The sequence below is a fragment of the Pteronotus mesoamericanus genome, unplaced genomic scaffold, assembly GCF_021234165.1.
Source record: "Pteronotus mesoamericanus isolate MK-2021 breed Mesoamerican mustached bat unplaced genomic scaffold, CSHL_Meso_final contig_182, whole genome shotgun sequence".
Lineage (NCBI taxonomy): Eukaryota > Metazoa > Chordata > Mammalia > Chiroptera > Mormoopidae > Pteronotus > Pteronotus mesoamericanus.
In genome coordinates, this window is record NW_026555078.1 from 16993597 (window position 1) to 17010308 (window position 16712).

Sequence of the window (16712 nt, forward strand, 5' to 3'; positions counted from 1 at the left end):
CCATCTGTGGCCCAGCAGTATCTGCACTCCCTGGGAGCCTGCTGAAAATGCAGGCTCTCAGCCCAGCCCCAGCCCCATGGAACCAAAATCTGCAATTGCCAATACCCACAGGTAATTCGCTTGCATCTTCACCTTTGAAAAGCACTTGTTTAGAGGACGGTAGAAAAGAAAGGAGGAAACAGGAGAGAGGGGTCATTCAACGATTCTCCTCCATAGAGCTTAGGGGATCTTCTAAAAACCAACAAAAATGCCCTTATGGGGCGAGGAGCCAGACATAAAACAATCAAGAGGAAGGAATAATTCTATGTGGAATTTTAAGGTTTTACTATTTCTCGATGTTGTTTGTATGCTCCAACATTAATGTTATTGTTGAATATGCCAAAGATGCAGAAGTAGATAAAACAGACTAGAACAAACTTCAAAATATTCCAAATCTACTTGTTATGCTGACATGAAGATCAGTGGTCATTAAAAATAAACCAAAACATTTTAGCTGAAAAGCAGTCAGCTTGCTCAATATTCTTCCACCCCTGCCTTTTTCCAGCTGGTGAGCTGAGTGAACGGCCATCTGTGGGAAGATAAGGCTTAGGCAGAGGGTTCATCTCTTGCCTTCCTCCTGCTCCTCCTCTTCTCCCTCTGCTCCCACTCTGCACGAGCAGCTTATCCAGCGGTTCCACTCCTGTTCCTTTCTTCATGTCCATTTCCACAGTGACCTCAGTGCATTTTTTCTTTTAATACCAAAACACTGTTTATTTTAGAGCCAGCCTTCCGAATAAGGCAGGTGAGCAAATATGTGACTGTGTGGGGTAGGGACACATTGCACGCATTCCTCCTAGACAGGTGTTTAAATTACAGCAGGAATAAATACAGGTGATGGATTGAAAAGCGGGTAGGAGAAACAGAGAGGGAGCCAATTTCCGGCGGCAGGCCCGCCCAAGTGTTATTGCTTGTTACTGCTGTTTGCTAAAAGTAGTGCTGCTGCCAGGGCTATAATTAAAATATGATGGTATTGCCCTGATGGCTTCCCAGAATATACCCACCACCCACCCAGATGCATAACCTTTTGGTATCCAAAGAGGATTTGGGGCCAGGCCTAAACGAGATCACTGTTGCTCTAGTTGGCATGTTCTAGAAACGCTGCAGTCTTGAATGTTCAAGAGAAGTCCAAATCTCAGACAATTCAATATGTATTTACAGCCTTGCCTATCAGAAGCAAGGCCGTGGGTAAAGTCCTAAGGGTATATACAGATTAAATTGTGGCCCCTGCCCTCAAGCCATGAAGGAATTTGTGTTCTAGCAGAACAAGACACCTAGACAAAGAGCAATGTATGAGGCCTCTAGAATGTAAGTGCCATCACAAAAGCACTAAGGAAATTCAAGGCAGGCTTCTGAACTTGCCTGAAAGGATACGTAGGAGGCATGGGGGCGGGGGGAGAGGTGGTAGTTCCTAGCTAGAAAGAAAAACCATAACTAACGCAAAGACAGATAAGCGGGAAGAATGTCTGAAAACAGAAAGCAGTCTAATTTGGCTAATGCATAGAGCAACAGGAGATAGGAAGAGACAGGCGAAGAGCTGGGAGGTCTATGAATACCACACTAAAGATCCTGTCCTTGATGTATCAGACATCAGTAAGCTTGTTCAAGGGTCCTGACACAGTAGTGCTGTGTCAGAGCTGTAGGGTAGGTAGGTAAATCTAGGGCTGTTTTCGTCAGGTGGGTTGAAAGCGATTAATAAGGAAAGTTCAGATCAGTTGAGAATTACAACAGTCTGGCAAGAGGCAGCAGGGCTGAGATGCAGGATGTACTACTGCGGGCCTCCCTCCCTTCATTTCCCTCCTCAGCTAAGGAAGAGTGCTGGACCTTGCAGCTAGAGAAATGCATTTGTAATATGATGAATCCACTTGAGTTCGTGTGTTCATTCTCACGTTTTCCTTCTGGATCGGTGCTCTTTAGGATTCCATTTTCTCAGGCATCGGGCATGGAAAGATGGTGCTGCTTGTCACTTAAGAAGGGAAGGTCAAAGAGTGGGAATATGAGGTCAGCTTTTTTCTAGGGCCCTAGGAGAAAATGCACCTTTCCTTAGATGTTTCTTTCCATACTTCTCTTCAACAGTAAGTGGATTCAAGATCAAGACTGGGGATGGGGTTTTGGGAGAGGGAGGATGGCTAGATGGCTTCAGTCTAGGCCTTAGGCTTGGCGGGCAAAAGAAGACATTGTCATATGCTGTCTATTTAGCCCAAGTCGCCAAAGCCCAGGATTCCACTCAGGAGTTTATAGCCGAAATCCTATAGTAATTAGAAGGAGGCTTCCACTTCAAGGATCTCCTTCGGGCATCTCCTCAACCTCAAGAGAGTGACTGTGGAATCCTGGATTCCAGCCACAGTTCTCTCTGAATCAGTGTTTGAAGACCATGTGTGTGTAACTTCCAGCTCTACCACAGAACAACAAAACCAAACATACTGACATTTAAAGATGGTGATGTTTTGTGGATATCTGAAAAAACAACACGGGTTAATGAAAAAAGTGCGGTACTGGAATCCAACGCGAGCCCGAGTCCTCCACCAACTCAGTCGGTGGCCAGCATCCACTTCTGTGTGCCCATGTGTTATTGATCCCTTAAGGACAAGACACTCTACTCAAAGCAAGCCACAGAATTCGACATTTCTATAAAAATGGTTTGTTTATACATGTAGAAGTAAAAACCCTCCTCCAACTAGGGCTTGCAGATTTTCACATGACTTTACCTTCCCTGACACAGAACCAAGGTTTCCCATTGCTGCTTGGGAAAAACACAACCAGCAAATATATCTACAGCAATGCCAGGAGAGGCAGGAATTATCCCCATCCTAGAAACTGAAAAATCAAAAGCTTGCTTATTTTTTTAATTATTGGCTGTAGGAAAAGTCGTTCCAACTACTTCAGCACAGCAGGATCCTGAAATCTTGTTGCTACCACCTTACGCTTTACTTTCCAATGTCAAATTTATTTTTCATATAAGATCTCCCTCAGCTGTGAAGGATCCTTGCCATTAAACTACTTCAAGGGCACAGGGGTTAAGGTGAAAGAGCTTCATGCCGTATTTGCAGTTTCATTTGTCTATCACACCTCACAAATTACATGCTCTCTAGGACAGGGACTGTACCTTACGCACTGTTGTATCCCTAGAGCTTAGTACAGCCAGTAAGAACAAAGGCATTTACATAGTACGAGAAGTGGGTCTCGTCTACTCCTGAACACACACACACACACACACACACACACACACACACAAAACGCCCGCCCCGCCACCACGTCTTCAGCTAGCAACTAGTTTCACTAGAGAGTACAAAAGTGATTAACCTCGCTAGAGGGCTAGCAAGGAAATGAAAGGCTCCAAATTACCTCTTTTTGCATAGACCACAGGGATGGACTGCTTTGGAATTAGGGGAAATAAAATAATCAGTGACTGCAGTGAGAGATAAGTTTTGCTCTTGCTACTACCCTGCATAATTTTAGAGATGATTTCTGCCTGGTCTGAAGCCTTGGGAAGGTTCTCAAATGGTGAAATAATAGCTTTGACATACAGATTTTGTTCCCTGTCTCCACACGAAGTGTATACTGTATTTGTTTCTTCTTGGCACTGAAACTTCAAAGGACTAACACCCCATTTGAGATGCACTTTCTGAGCCTCAGGTTCACTAGAGCTGTTTGGCAAATCTCGTGTGTTTTATTTATCAAATGGAGATAGAAATTCAACATTAGAAATTTAATAAAAAATAGCTTTAATTAATAATAGCTAAACACACAAGCAAATTGGTGGCACTGCATTCTCAATGCACCTTATAATGCTGGCAAAGCTCCACTTCCTCATTTTAGCACAATCAATAAACATCTTGGATAATTCTTGTCTGATGAGGTCCAGGGATAGGGTTTCAAATAATTATCTCATTAATTCAACAAATACTTATCAGATACTTACTCTGTGCTTGGCATTCTTTTTAGCACTGAGGATAGAACAATGAAAAAAAAATCCTCACCTTCACAGAAATTCCAACCTTGTGAGAAATGCATCACTAAATATATTTAATGTGTGAAGCAAGGGTGACCACACATTTGAAACAATCATTTCTGGCCAAATTATTGATATTAATGGCCATATGTGACCTAGAAGTTCTTAACTTGGTGACCACAGGTATCAACAGGGAGCCTAGTTGGGGAAGTTTCTATGAACTGTTTGAAATTAATGCAAATTTCTAAATTTGAGTGCACTTTTTTTAGGGGGAAAAAAAATGGAGCTTTCATTCAATTCTCAAAGGGATCTCGGATTCCAGAAGGTTAACAATCACTTGGACAGACACTGAATGGATAAAGCCAGCCCCGTTTGCTATCACAGTACCATTTGCCTAACAGGCCTATGACCTCGTTAAACATGACCGTCATTGTTCTCATCTGAGCTTCCGTCCCCAGGACTGGAAATTACTGGAAATCCAAAAAGAGCTAACCTCCCTACAGCCACAGGGGGAAGATAACATTGGAACCCAACATCCCAAGAGCCCAGGGCCCACACAACAGCAATCCCCCACCCTTTTTTATAATTCATTTAGAATCCAATAAAAGCTCAAAGCCCCCACCCCTCAGGGCTGGTGTATCTCTCCACAGCAGGCCCCTCTCCTGTCTTAGCAAATAAAAACTTCATTCTCCACACTTTCCTCTCTTTGTGAATTCTTTCACAGTCTGTGTCACCGACCGCCCTAAGAGACAGGAAGATGCATTTGTCTAAATCCGCATTCATCCTCAGAACTCCATCAATATTTGGTGAACACACACTACAATATATAGATGATGTACTAATAGAATTGTATACCTGAAATATATATATATATAAAAAATTATATTAATCAATGTCACCTCAATAAATTCAATAAGTTTAAAAATTGTTTAAAAAGAACTACATCAGTATCATCTTGCACATAACGTTCTCTGTGTCTTCATATACAAAAACTCATCAGAATCTGGAGGGTGTGGCACAGTGGACTGGGCGCCAGTCTGCGAATCAAAGCGTCACCGGTCAGGTTGCGGGCCAGGTCCCCGGTGGGGGCGGGGGGGCGGGGAAGGGGAGGCCTGAGAGGCAACCACAGATTGATGTTTCTCTTCCTCTCTTTGTCCCTCCTTTCCCCTCTGTCTAAAAATAAATAAGTAAAATCTTAAATAAAAAAAAAAAAGTCTATGGCTGGATCACTTGATCATGCCACAGAAGTTGTCATTGTGCCCTGACCATGGGGCTCTGGGTGATTTCAAAGGGGAAATGTTGCAGCCAGTTCCTCCCACCTTGTTTAGTATATGTGACTTGTTTAGTAAATGTTGCTCGCATAAACAGTTATCCTTGAACAGGACACACCAGCAGACTAAGATCTGTTTCACTCAGGATAAAAGAAAATGAAAAAACCAGAAGTGTCAGATCTGCACTTGTTACATGATTTTCACCACTAGGGAGGTATTAGAGGATACATTCATTCAAGAATATGAAAAGAACCATCTTTAAACAGCTATATTTTAAATACTCCTCCAAGGGCACTTCCTGAGCATTTATTAAATCATCAGCTAAAACAATTAATGTTTTAAACCACAACAACCAACATGTTCTAAGGTAGCACCAACTCCTGTATCAATTCCTGAATGCTAATTAAAAAAAAAACCTTAAGTAACTGATACTCCAATTACCAGGAGATAAGGGTTAGAATGCCAATCAAATTTTTAAAGAGTTGGGAAAAGGCGGGAATCTCTGCAATTCCTGTTACATTAACATTAAATTCTCTTATCATACCTTCTGTCTGCTGAACTCTGTCATTTACGTAATATACATATAAATATAGACACTTTGTGTTCCAAAATCCAGAAAGAGTTCCAGATCAAGATTTGCCAAAGGCATTCCCGGGAAACCTTACAAAATGTACAAACCCCTTTGTTGTGTTTGCAACTGATACATTCAGTTTTTGGAGTCAATGGGGGCTGTCACCTCCATAATAAATAGAGCCATTCTTATTGCATCTCTGGGGATTAACAAGGCTGGACTTTGCCTGCTCAAAGGATTGGCTGACTTCCCCACACAATAATCTGATAAAGAGTTCAGTCAACAAACAACTGATAACCTAGACAGAGCCACGTGTTTCTCAGCTTGCTTCAGGGAGTGGAGAAGCACTGGCAATCGTGAAAGCACTGGAGAAGGCAACCTGCTCCTTCCTCTCTGCAGGCTCGAGCACTGGTGTGGTTACAGCTCTGGGCAACGTCGTCACCGGAAGCTCAGGCTCACAGTGTTAAGCTCAGTCATTTCACTCTGATGGGAGGTTAGAGTCCTGATTTAAGCAGGAAGAGGCAGAAAAGCAAAAAAGGAAAGAGCACAGAGTCAAACGGACCTGGATTTGAGTCCGGTTCAGTCACTCTCCGTATGTGTGATCTTAGCCATTATTTATCCTCTAAGCTGTTTTCTTCATCTGTAAAAAATAAGTATCTAGCCCAGGCTGGTGTGGCTCAGTGGACTGAGTGTCAACCTATGAACCAAAAGGTCACTGGTTCAATTTTTGGCCCAGCCCATGTCTGGGTTGCGAGCCAGGTCCGCAGCTGGGGGCGGGTGAGAGGCAACCGATTGATGTTTCTGTAGCATATCGATGTTTCTCTCCCTCTCTTTCTCCCTCCTTTCCCCTCCCTCTAAAAATAAATAAAAATCTTTCAAAAAAGAAAAAGTATCTACCTCATAGGGTTAAAGAAATAATGCATACAAAAGTGCTTAGCACAGTGCCTGGAACAAAAGTAGACATTTGATTAATGTCAGCTGCTTTTTTATGAAAGGCAGGCACGGTATTATCAATTTTAAAAATGGAGGTGCAATCATTTAAAACAAGAATATAATAAAAACCGATAAAATGCAGAAAAATTATTTTCAATTTAGCAAGCATGTGATAAGTGCCTACGAAGTGCAGGGGCTGTGTGCTAGGTGAGGGTCAGAAAGAACTGACATCACACAGTTTATAACTCACCAGGAAAGAAGTAAAGCAAAATAAGCATAATAGATTATAGAGAGTGGCTAAAGGAGCACAGAGAATGGACAGGTGACTTCTAGCTGGGGCAGCAGGGGCTTCTTCAAGATTCATTTAGTTATTTATAAAATATGTATTGAGTACTTCTACATCAGGCTGGAAAAAAATGGTGAAAAATGAACACGGTCCCCCCCCTCAATCAAATACCTTACATTTCGGTAAAATTAATACATTTGTTGAGTATACTCAGTCAGGTTTTGAAGCCGTAAAGGACACTGCCCTCAAAGAGCTCGCTGACTAGTAACGGAGACAGCTACCGGGACAAACACAGGGTGGAGAGTGAAGTGGCACGCACGTGAGTGAAGTGGCTTCTACGTTGAGCTTGAGCGGATACATAAAATTAGAGCAGTGCCTTCTCATTTCCCATGAGAAGACAGCACACAGTGAGGCACAGAGACTAACAGAAATTCTGGCTGAATTTCACATAAGCATGTGTGATGAGAGAGAGACAGGCTGGAGAAGTAGCCTGGAGCCAGGTTCTAAATTAAGGCTTTGAGTAACATTTAATAGCTTGGGCTTTACATTACAGATAACAGGAAGCCCTCCTTGACATTCTTGAGCAGAGAGGAGTAGAGGAGTACTTACTATCAGACTTGCAATTTAGAAAGATTCCTTTAGAGCAAAGACAAGGGTGAGTAAGAGGAGACTGGCTGGGAGACCTCTTGGAGGTAACTGCCGCTGTCCAGTTGAGAGAGAATAATGTACAGCCTTAAGCAGAATGGCAGATAGGAAAGTGAAACAGAGAAAATATATATCAGAGACATTATAGAGTCAGAATCAACAAGACATGGCAACTTACCTAAACATAGAGAGAATAATGAAGTAAAGAGAGAATGATAAATCCAAGGCTCCTTACCTACATTCCTAGAATGGCAGAGTCAACTAACATAGAAAGAAAAAAAGGGCCAAGAACAAATAGGTTTTAGATATGTTAAATATTTTTTGAATATTTTAAAACTATGTTTAAAATATGCTGAGTATGTTAGATGCTGGTAATACGCTTAGGTAGAAAAGTCTAGAGGGCAGTTGAAAATTTGGACCTGGTACTCAGAGAAGGGGTCCAAGTTCCCGTCAGTAGATGGGTAGGTAAAAAAGCTGTGATATATTTACACAATGGAATGCTACTCGTCCGCGAGAAAGAAGGGAACCTTACCCTTTGCAAGAACATGGGTGGGCCTGAAGAGGATTGCGCTAAGTGAAATAAGCCCGTCAGAGAAACACAAATACAACATGATTTCACTCATATGTGGAATCTAATGAACAAAATGAACTAACAAGCAAAAGAGAGACAGACTCATAGAGAGCAGGCTGAGAACTGTTTGGGGGTGGGGGGAGGTGGTGCTGGATGGGGAGGTGGAGGGACAGAGCAAAAAAGAATATACTCATGGATGTGGACAGTAATGTGGTGATTGCTTGTGGGGTTGGGTGGGAGAGGGTGGAGGAGGGTATGGGGGGACAAGTGGTGATAGACGGAGACTTGACTTGGGGAGAACGCACAACACAGTGTGCAGAGCATGTGTTGTAGAACTGTGCACATGAAACCTATGGAATTTTGCTAACCAGTGTCATCCCAATAAATTCAATAAAAAGGAAAAAAAAAAGATACCTATTTGGGAGAAATCCACAGAACCGGACCAGATGAAGCTACGAGAAGAGAAAGTGGAGAGAGGGGAACGTTCTGCTGGGCCCTGGAAGTCAGAGCTGTGCTGGCAGATACGGGCGAGGAGCGGAGAGGAGCAGATGCACCGGCTTCATCCCAGCTCTTCATCCAGAGCCTCTGCCATTGACACAGAGATTCCCCAGTGCCAGTTTTTTATTTGAGGTCTATGGACCAGTGGCTTAAAAAATATGTTGAAAATGGAATCTAGTCTTCGGGAAGAGGAGGAGGAAGAAATGAGCTCTCAGGGATTATTAAAGAGTTGAAGAAGCCAAGGGACATTTTCAGGGAGGAAGTGGTCGATCATAGTACCATAGGCCAAAACAGAATGAAGCTGGTAATTTCAAGGTCATCAGTGAGCTTTAAGAGAGAGTTAGACAAAATGGTAAGAGATAAAAAACTGCAAGAGTAAGGGGTGGTGGGGGAGGGCTGAGGGCAGCAAGGGTGTGTTACTTTGAAAGGAATTTGTCAGTACAGGGAGGACAAGAGCTTGCAGGGGTGGCCCAGCAAAAGAAAGATTATTTTATAACAAAAGACCATGCAGCAGGCCAGGGAACTAAGGGAAACTGAGGACTTAAAGCCTCGAGGGACAAAGAAGAGTTAGATCAGATCAGTGGGAACTAGGTCCTAGAGCAGAGAAGCACAGGGATCTGGGAGGACAGTGGTCTTCTTGATGCCGAAACTATCCCATCTTACCAAAAACAAAATCAGGGCGCAATGTTAAGTAACCTGTCCAAGGTCTCACTGACTCAAGGACTTCTGCTTTTTCCATTTACCCTTTCTGTTCCTAGGAATGAAAAATAATGTATACGGTACGAAGAAGTACCCAGAAAGCATATAGAACCAAAGGAGTTAGATTTAGAAAACAACTGGGAAATCAGAACACAAGGTACAGGAGTTCAAATGTGTGCAGATCAGCTAAAGAGGCAGGAGGAAGGCCTCCAGGCCCAAAGGTCCACGCTGGCCATACAAACTGAGTGCCATCTGCCTCAATCCTAAAGAACATGTGCAACCAGGTCAAAAACGTAGCTCCCTCTCTGCCAACTCCACTTTCAAATTGGAATTTTTGAAAGTGAGACTCACTAAAGGTCTACTGTGGACCATGAAGAACTCAGGACCACAATGGGAGCCGCTACAGCAGAAAAAATGAAAAAGAATGCCTTCGTGAATTCTTTGAATTATTGTGAATGAGTGAGAGCGAATGAGTAACTGGTGTGAACCAAACTTTCTAAACCTAAGCATATAATCCTTCGCAAGAACTAGGCAGGAAAGGATCAGGGTAAGGAGCAAAAAATGAAAGAAATTAAATGGTTTTCTTTTCTGCTCTCCATCTAAATGAAAAATGTGAGAAGTGAAAAGTGTCTCCTCCCTCCTATGTATCTGTCAGCACATTTCCAGGAGGCCTGGCCACATCCCGGGCACTGGCTGGCTGGGGAACAGAGACTGACGGCGCACACTCACTGGCGCTGGAGTGCGCGCCTGGGCGGTCCGCTGTTACCCCTTTGATTAAACTCCCAGGCCAGCGGCGCTGGAGCCGCTCCTAATGACAGCTGGGTCCTGAAATCTCGCTCTCGCCTGCGCCTGCACAGAGAGGACCACTGCCCCTCTGAGTCCCTGCCTCCCACTCCCCGCGGCAGGGCTGGGCTAATTCGCCACACTCTTGTGTTCCCTTGGGGCAGTGACCACAAAGGGCTACGTCTGTGCAGAGCGCTGCAGTGGTAAAGAAGTCTCAGCGCTGAGTGAGGCGGAGACGGGGAGACCTCACACTTCATGAAGCTCCACGCCAGCACCCTGTCAGCTGCTACAGCGCTGCCCCCACCACGCACGACAGATGCTTGTGGAAAACCCTGCTTTAAGGATGGACACACTGATGTCCAGAGGATCCCGCCCCCCAAAATAACCAGCCTCTCTCATGACAAGGGAAAGACTGAAATGTGACCTGCCCTCTGCTCAGATTTGTAAGGTATTTGTTGAATAACGGTATGTTAAGAACATGTATCTCTTTTTATTTCAAGCCTACTTGTGCTGGACACTGCTGTTGGGAAATTTGATATTCTTATGTGTTCTAGGCTATAAAAAAAGTTAAATCGCAGCAGAAGTAGTCAAAGTAATGACAAGGTAAATGAGGTTGTTTTTAGCCATACAAATTCACAAGAATCAAGCCTCTAATACAAATCCTAGAAAACTCGAAGTTCGATTACTAAACTTTTGGGCTGTCAGAGCACTTTGCTTCTTTACTTTTGGCCAGTTCACCGTCCCTCTGGATCTTCACCAGTGAGCAGAGAAAAAAGGGGCAACACTGCCTCCTCCTCCAACCCACCCCCCTCCCAGCAACCCCCCGTCATCTGGGGCTCCCCATCCTGAGAGGAGTGGGTTCTGGAAAGAGGCGTGCACAGCTCTCTGTGAATCAGCGCTTGTCTCCTCGTCCAGCTTCCATCCTAGCTGTTCCCTGCTGACGCCCTGCCCTCCCAGGCCACCAGCGAGGTCGTGAGTGACTGCATGCTGAGCACTCTGCCTCTGTCATCCCCACAGCTTAGTACTCAAGCCTGGAACACTCAAGAGCTTAATAAAATGTTCCTGAATGAATACATTTAGAAAATACATCTGAATAAAGAGTGTTTTTGAAAAAGGCCACTAAAAACTTGAATGGGCTAAGTAGTTGAAATTGTGAACAAAATAAAATGAATTTCCAGAAGATACAATTTCTATTTTTAATACTTACCTTCCAAAATAGCAGAGTTTAAAATCAGTTTTCCTTAATTAGTAGATGTTTTAACAATTGCTTAAGAAAGCAATGTAAAGATATATCAGTTTGTGTGATATGAATTAAAGCAATGTTCAGAGGAAACTTCATAGCAAAACATGTAAGTTCATATAACAAAAACAAGGATAAATAGGAATAAATAAGTATCCAACTCAAGAAACTGGGAGGAGATACCAAAATAAAACTAAGAAAAGCAAAAGAAGGATAAAACAAGAAAAAAACAGCCAGAAAACAGTAAACAGAATGAATACAAATATCCAAAATTATCTTATCAAAGAAAGGAAAGGGGGAAAGAAAATATTCATTAAGGTGATCAGATATATGAAAAAAAGGAAAAAAAACCCCATAAACACAAAGTAGGTATTGAAAATAAGAAAATCATCTCAGATAAGGAGAAATCAAAACCATTTAAAGTGACTGCTGATGGAAAGTCATTTCTGTTGAACGAATAAGCAAGCGTTCATGCCCCGAGTCCAGAGAGACTCCCGCCATTTTCTGTTCGGATGCCCACCCGCTCCAGGAAGCCACAGACTCTCTATCACCTGTCTCAGTGAGTAACAAACCAAATCGATGAGTAAGTACCTTTCTTCCAAGACAGAGCTAGGGAAAAAAGGAAACAGCTACTAAACAAATGTGCCAAAGCCTACTGAAGCCATTATAACATATTATTAGTTACCAGAAAATGAGCAATAATAGAAGGTTGAATTTTCCAAATTCCAAATTAAGGAATTACCTGCTCTGAGGGGAAGGAACCTAATAACATATAACTGAGCTTTTCAATAACCACTCTGGTTCACTCTGGTAACATTACACTTCATCCCAAAACTTACTATTTCAAATCAAATTAGAAATCATTTATCATTGAAAGCCTTTTTGAGGCCGGAATAACAATATTTCCAAGTACAGTCAAGTCATGCCTCGGTACTTGTTGGCTTCAGAATTCATCAAACCCTGTACTTGAAGTATTTTGAGGAGAAAAAGTTTCAGCACTGGGTGCTCGCTCAGAACTCGTCACACTGGCTAGAACTTGTGAGTCACAACGCCACCCCACAACAGAAAATGCTTCACCATTCAGTACTCATCATAAGTTCCAGAAACAATTAGCAAGTATCTAGGTACCACTATATATGGCATTTAGACTTTACAAAGAGGCCCTTGTATACTATTGTCATGATGCTGTTTTGTTTTGCCCCCTGAACATATAAAGACCCCGAGGTTGAGGTAAGATGAAACAGTTTTCCAAAATCATACAAGCTAGACCGCGACAGAACGCAGGTCTTCAGAGGTCCGATTCCACCCCCTTCCCACCACTCTGCCCTGCTTATGATAAGCTATGGCACCTCCCTCAGCGTTTTCCAAGCACGGGCCGCCCTATTGCCAAGGCTCCAAAAGTTAAGACTGACATCCAATGGCAAGCTCGGATCCCCACGAAGGGGGGTCTGATGGGTTTTTGACTCACTGGCACTGAAATTCGCCGTAGATGAGACAGAAGGACTGAGGAGAGATGACTTTCCAGTTAGCATACAGTCACCTTAGATTCCCACATGATCAGGATCCTGTGTTTTGCAAGGTTTGCAATTTACCAAATAACAGAAGTTAAAATATGTAAACACCGACATTAGCTACGTTTTTTACCACAGTTGCAAAGAAAAGATTTTAATGTTTTATTGGAGTTTCTGGCTGCTCATGTATAAATTTGAAACTAGTCAATGACCCAATGAAAAAAAGTGTAGCAGATCATGAGCCCCTCTCTCCCTTCATCAGAGCCACCTGACATTTCAAAATTCCTTGCCATTCTATTATGGTCATTATATTGTATTCCCTCTTCCAATCATTCTATCACCAAAACCTAAGGATCCAACTCCCTTCAGTTCTCAACGCTGCCTTTAGGAGATTCTTCGCTTCCTGTTTCACATTAGGCCTCCTCACCTGCTTCCTTCAAACTGCTAGGGATTTGAAAAGAAAACTAACTACATCCTCCCACTCTGGAGGGAGTGAGGCTAAAGTAAAGCTAAGGCTCGCCTTTAATTTTGGTCCTAAGCTTTACACAGAGAAGCAGGGCACCACCAGGGAGCACTGTGCTGCCTGCACTGAAGTGCTTAGAGTAATTTTCAGCTTCACTTTTTTTCTATACTTAATATCATTACAGAGTTGTCACCATGTAAGGAATTTCACACAAGAGATACAGCAAAATATAACTCTGGGGTTAAGTTATGATTATTTCTTTGGAGGACTTTGATACCATTTCGCTTTAAGGAAAAGGAGAAGATACAGCTTCTACTTCTATTAAATACCATGGGGATGATCAGCGAGAAGGGCAAAAAGAAGCCCAATGTTCTTGAAAGTTTCATCTAACCTCATTGGGTTGCAAGCTTATTATCTATCTAACATAAAGCTAAAATGCAGCTCGCCAAATGCCGTTACTACATCATTTCTTTCAGCCTCAGTTTCCCCCACCTGTAAGTGGGGTGAATGACATGTGTTGGATAAGGGTGTATTGAAGTGCCCCATTAATCAGTATCCATGTAACATCCTGAGATACTGAGATAAAAGACTGTACAGTGGGGGCTGGAGGGGGGGAAGAAAAGTAAAAGGTAAATGCCATGACATTCTGGTAAAAAGTTTTTTAAGACTAGAATTCACTAGAAAATTTTACCAAGGAAAGAAGGTATTTTTCAAGATCTTTTAAAAGTACATTCACAGCTGAACATTAAAGGCTGTTTATCCATGAAGTAAGTATATCAGAGTCAGCAGCAGACTTAACTTTGCAATACCTGTAAAAGAAAGTCATTTTCTTTCAAGTTGAAGAGCAACACTTCCATTCTTTAGCTCAACACCAGCTATCACACTCATTCAATAGGCATCGGTACATGGAAATTAGTAAAGACAGGGAAGAAAGGACAGAGTACCCTGTCATTAATCTTGCCTCGCATCCACAGGGCCCTCCAGCACCCCAAACTGTCCATACCTGCTGGGTGAGGAGGTTGATGTGGGTGGAGGGAGAATACTGCCTTGCGGCCTGCTTCTCGGCCAGCCGCTGAAGTTCAGCTGTGACCATGCTTTGGTTGTACCGTCTGCTGTATGACGAAACATCTTCTCCCTCCTTTTGTATTTTGGCCACTCCTGAATGCTGCTTGTTTGGATGGCCTGAACCTGCTAAAAAGAGAGGAAGAGGAAGAGGGAGAGGGAGGGGGAGGGGGCGGGGGAGAGAGAAAGTTTTTTTTTTCATGTAAAAAAAAAAGTCCTGAAAAACTTAGCATGACGACAGGGAAATTTCATCCAGGTTACTTTACTGAATCTCAAGGACCTCTGACAACATAAGGAGCAATAAACTATCTTCCAATGCTAACAAAAATAAAAAGAAATCCTTATTATACTCTAAAAACTCTTCCTACCACCACATTGTTACATGCATTTATTAATATGTTTTTGCTTACTATGATAGCTTCGCACACACAAAATAATTTCATCCTGTGTAGTGGAAAATAACCAACCCTAGAATTTACTCATCTTGAACTAATGTAGCCTTGAAACTCATGGTAATTCTTGTTTTTCTTTTGTGTGACTGTACTTATCAGTAGTCTATGGCATCCACTGTCAAATCACCCACAATCCTTCTAACAAAGCTCTGATGTCAGAGTTCTATTATTTTTGAGCACTGAAATTCTGGCAAAAAAGAAACTATTTAATATAAAATCAAGGTTCATATTTTTTCTGTGCTACAAGTCACACATCTTATTGAAAAAAATTTAAAAATCCAAGTAGTAGAAACACTGTAATGTGTTTCCTTCCTGTCCTATTAGTGCTCGTATAACTGTGATCACTCTGTAGGTACAATTTGGTGACACTACTTTAAAAAAAACCTAAACTTTTTCATGTTTATTATGTGATACAAAATATATTATTTATAACAGATGAATAAGTTATAACGCATATTATAATGAACACTTCTGAACTTATTTCCCAACTCAAGAACCACGTTACCAAATAATGTGCATAAGAAAATGTAAAGACAACCAACGGGATGGGAGAAAATCTTTCTAAAACATGTAACTGACAAGGGACTTGCATCTAGAATATATATAAAGAACACTTACAACTCAACAATAAAAAGACAAATATGCCAATTTAAAAATAGGCAAAGGACTTGAATAAACATTTACCCAAAGAAGATACACAGATGACCAATAAGCACATGCAAAGATGTTCAACATCATTAGTCAGGGAAATACAAATAATAACCACAAATAAATACAAATGAGACACTACTTCAAACCCACCAGGATGGGTAAAATAAAAAGTAAAGAACATAGTAAGTGTCGGCAAGGATATGGAGAAATTGGAACCTTCATACACTGTGGGTGGTAAAATGGTATAATCACTTTGGAAAACAGTTTGGAAGTTCCTCAAAAAAAGGAACTTCCATATATAAAGATACCATATGATCCAGTAATTCTACTCCTAGGTTTACACCCAGCAGAAATGAACATATAGGTCCGCATAAGAAATTGTCCATGAATGTTCATAGAAGCATTATTCATAATAGCTAAGAAGTGGAAACAATGGATAAATGAATGAACAAAATGTGGTACATCTATCCAATGAAATATTACTCAACCATAAAAAGAAATGAAGTACCAATACATGCTATAACAAGGATAAACCATAAAAACATTTGACAACTGTAAAACATAAAAATAAATAAAATTTTAAAAATATCACGGTAAGTGAAAGAAGCCAAAAGAACACCAATTAGGTGATTCTACTTTAATGAAAATGTTCTAAAATAACGTAGTGGTATTGCAAAACTCTGTGAATATACTAAAAACCACTGAATTATAAACCTTAAATGGGTGAATTTTATGGTATGTGACTTATAAGTCAATAAAGCTGTTATTAAAAAATGGGGGAAAAGCCCTGGCTGGTGTGGCTCAGTTGACTGGAGCATCGTCCCGTACACCGTAAGGTCGTGGGTTTGATTCCTGGTCAGGGCACATGCCTAGGTTGCAGGTTCCATCTCTGGTCAAGGTACATGCCAGAGGCAACAGATCTATGCTTCTCTCTCACATCAATGCTTCTCTCTCTCTCCCTTTCTCTCTCTAAAATCAATAAATATATATATATTTGTTTTTAAGTAGGGAGGACATGAATATAATATGGGTCTATATTTAAAATTGGGGAAAATTTTAAGAATTCTTAAAGAATTCTTAAGAATTCT

General features: G+C 41.7%; 1 protein-coding gene across 2 annotated transcripts in view; it reads right to left on the bottom strand.

The window, feature by feature from the left end:
* Nucleotides 1–16712, bottom strand: part of TTLL5 (tubulin tyrosine ligase like 5) — a 246195-nt gene that overhangs the window by 125948 nt on the left and 103535 nt on the right. For both annotated transcript variants that reach the window (XM_054567237.1, XM_054567238.1), the window contains exon 28: nt 14463–14650. In XM_054567237.1, coding sequence (XP_054423212.1) covers nt 14463–14650 — 188 coding nt within the window. The remainder of the gene's footprint in view (nt 1–14462; nt 14651–16712) is intronic.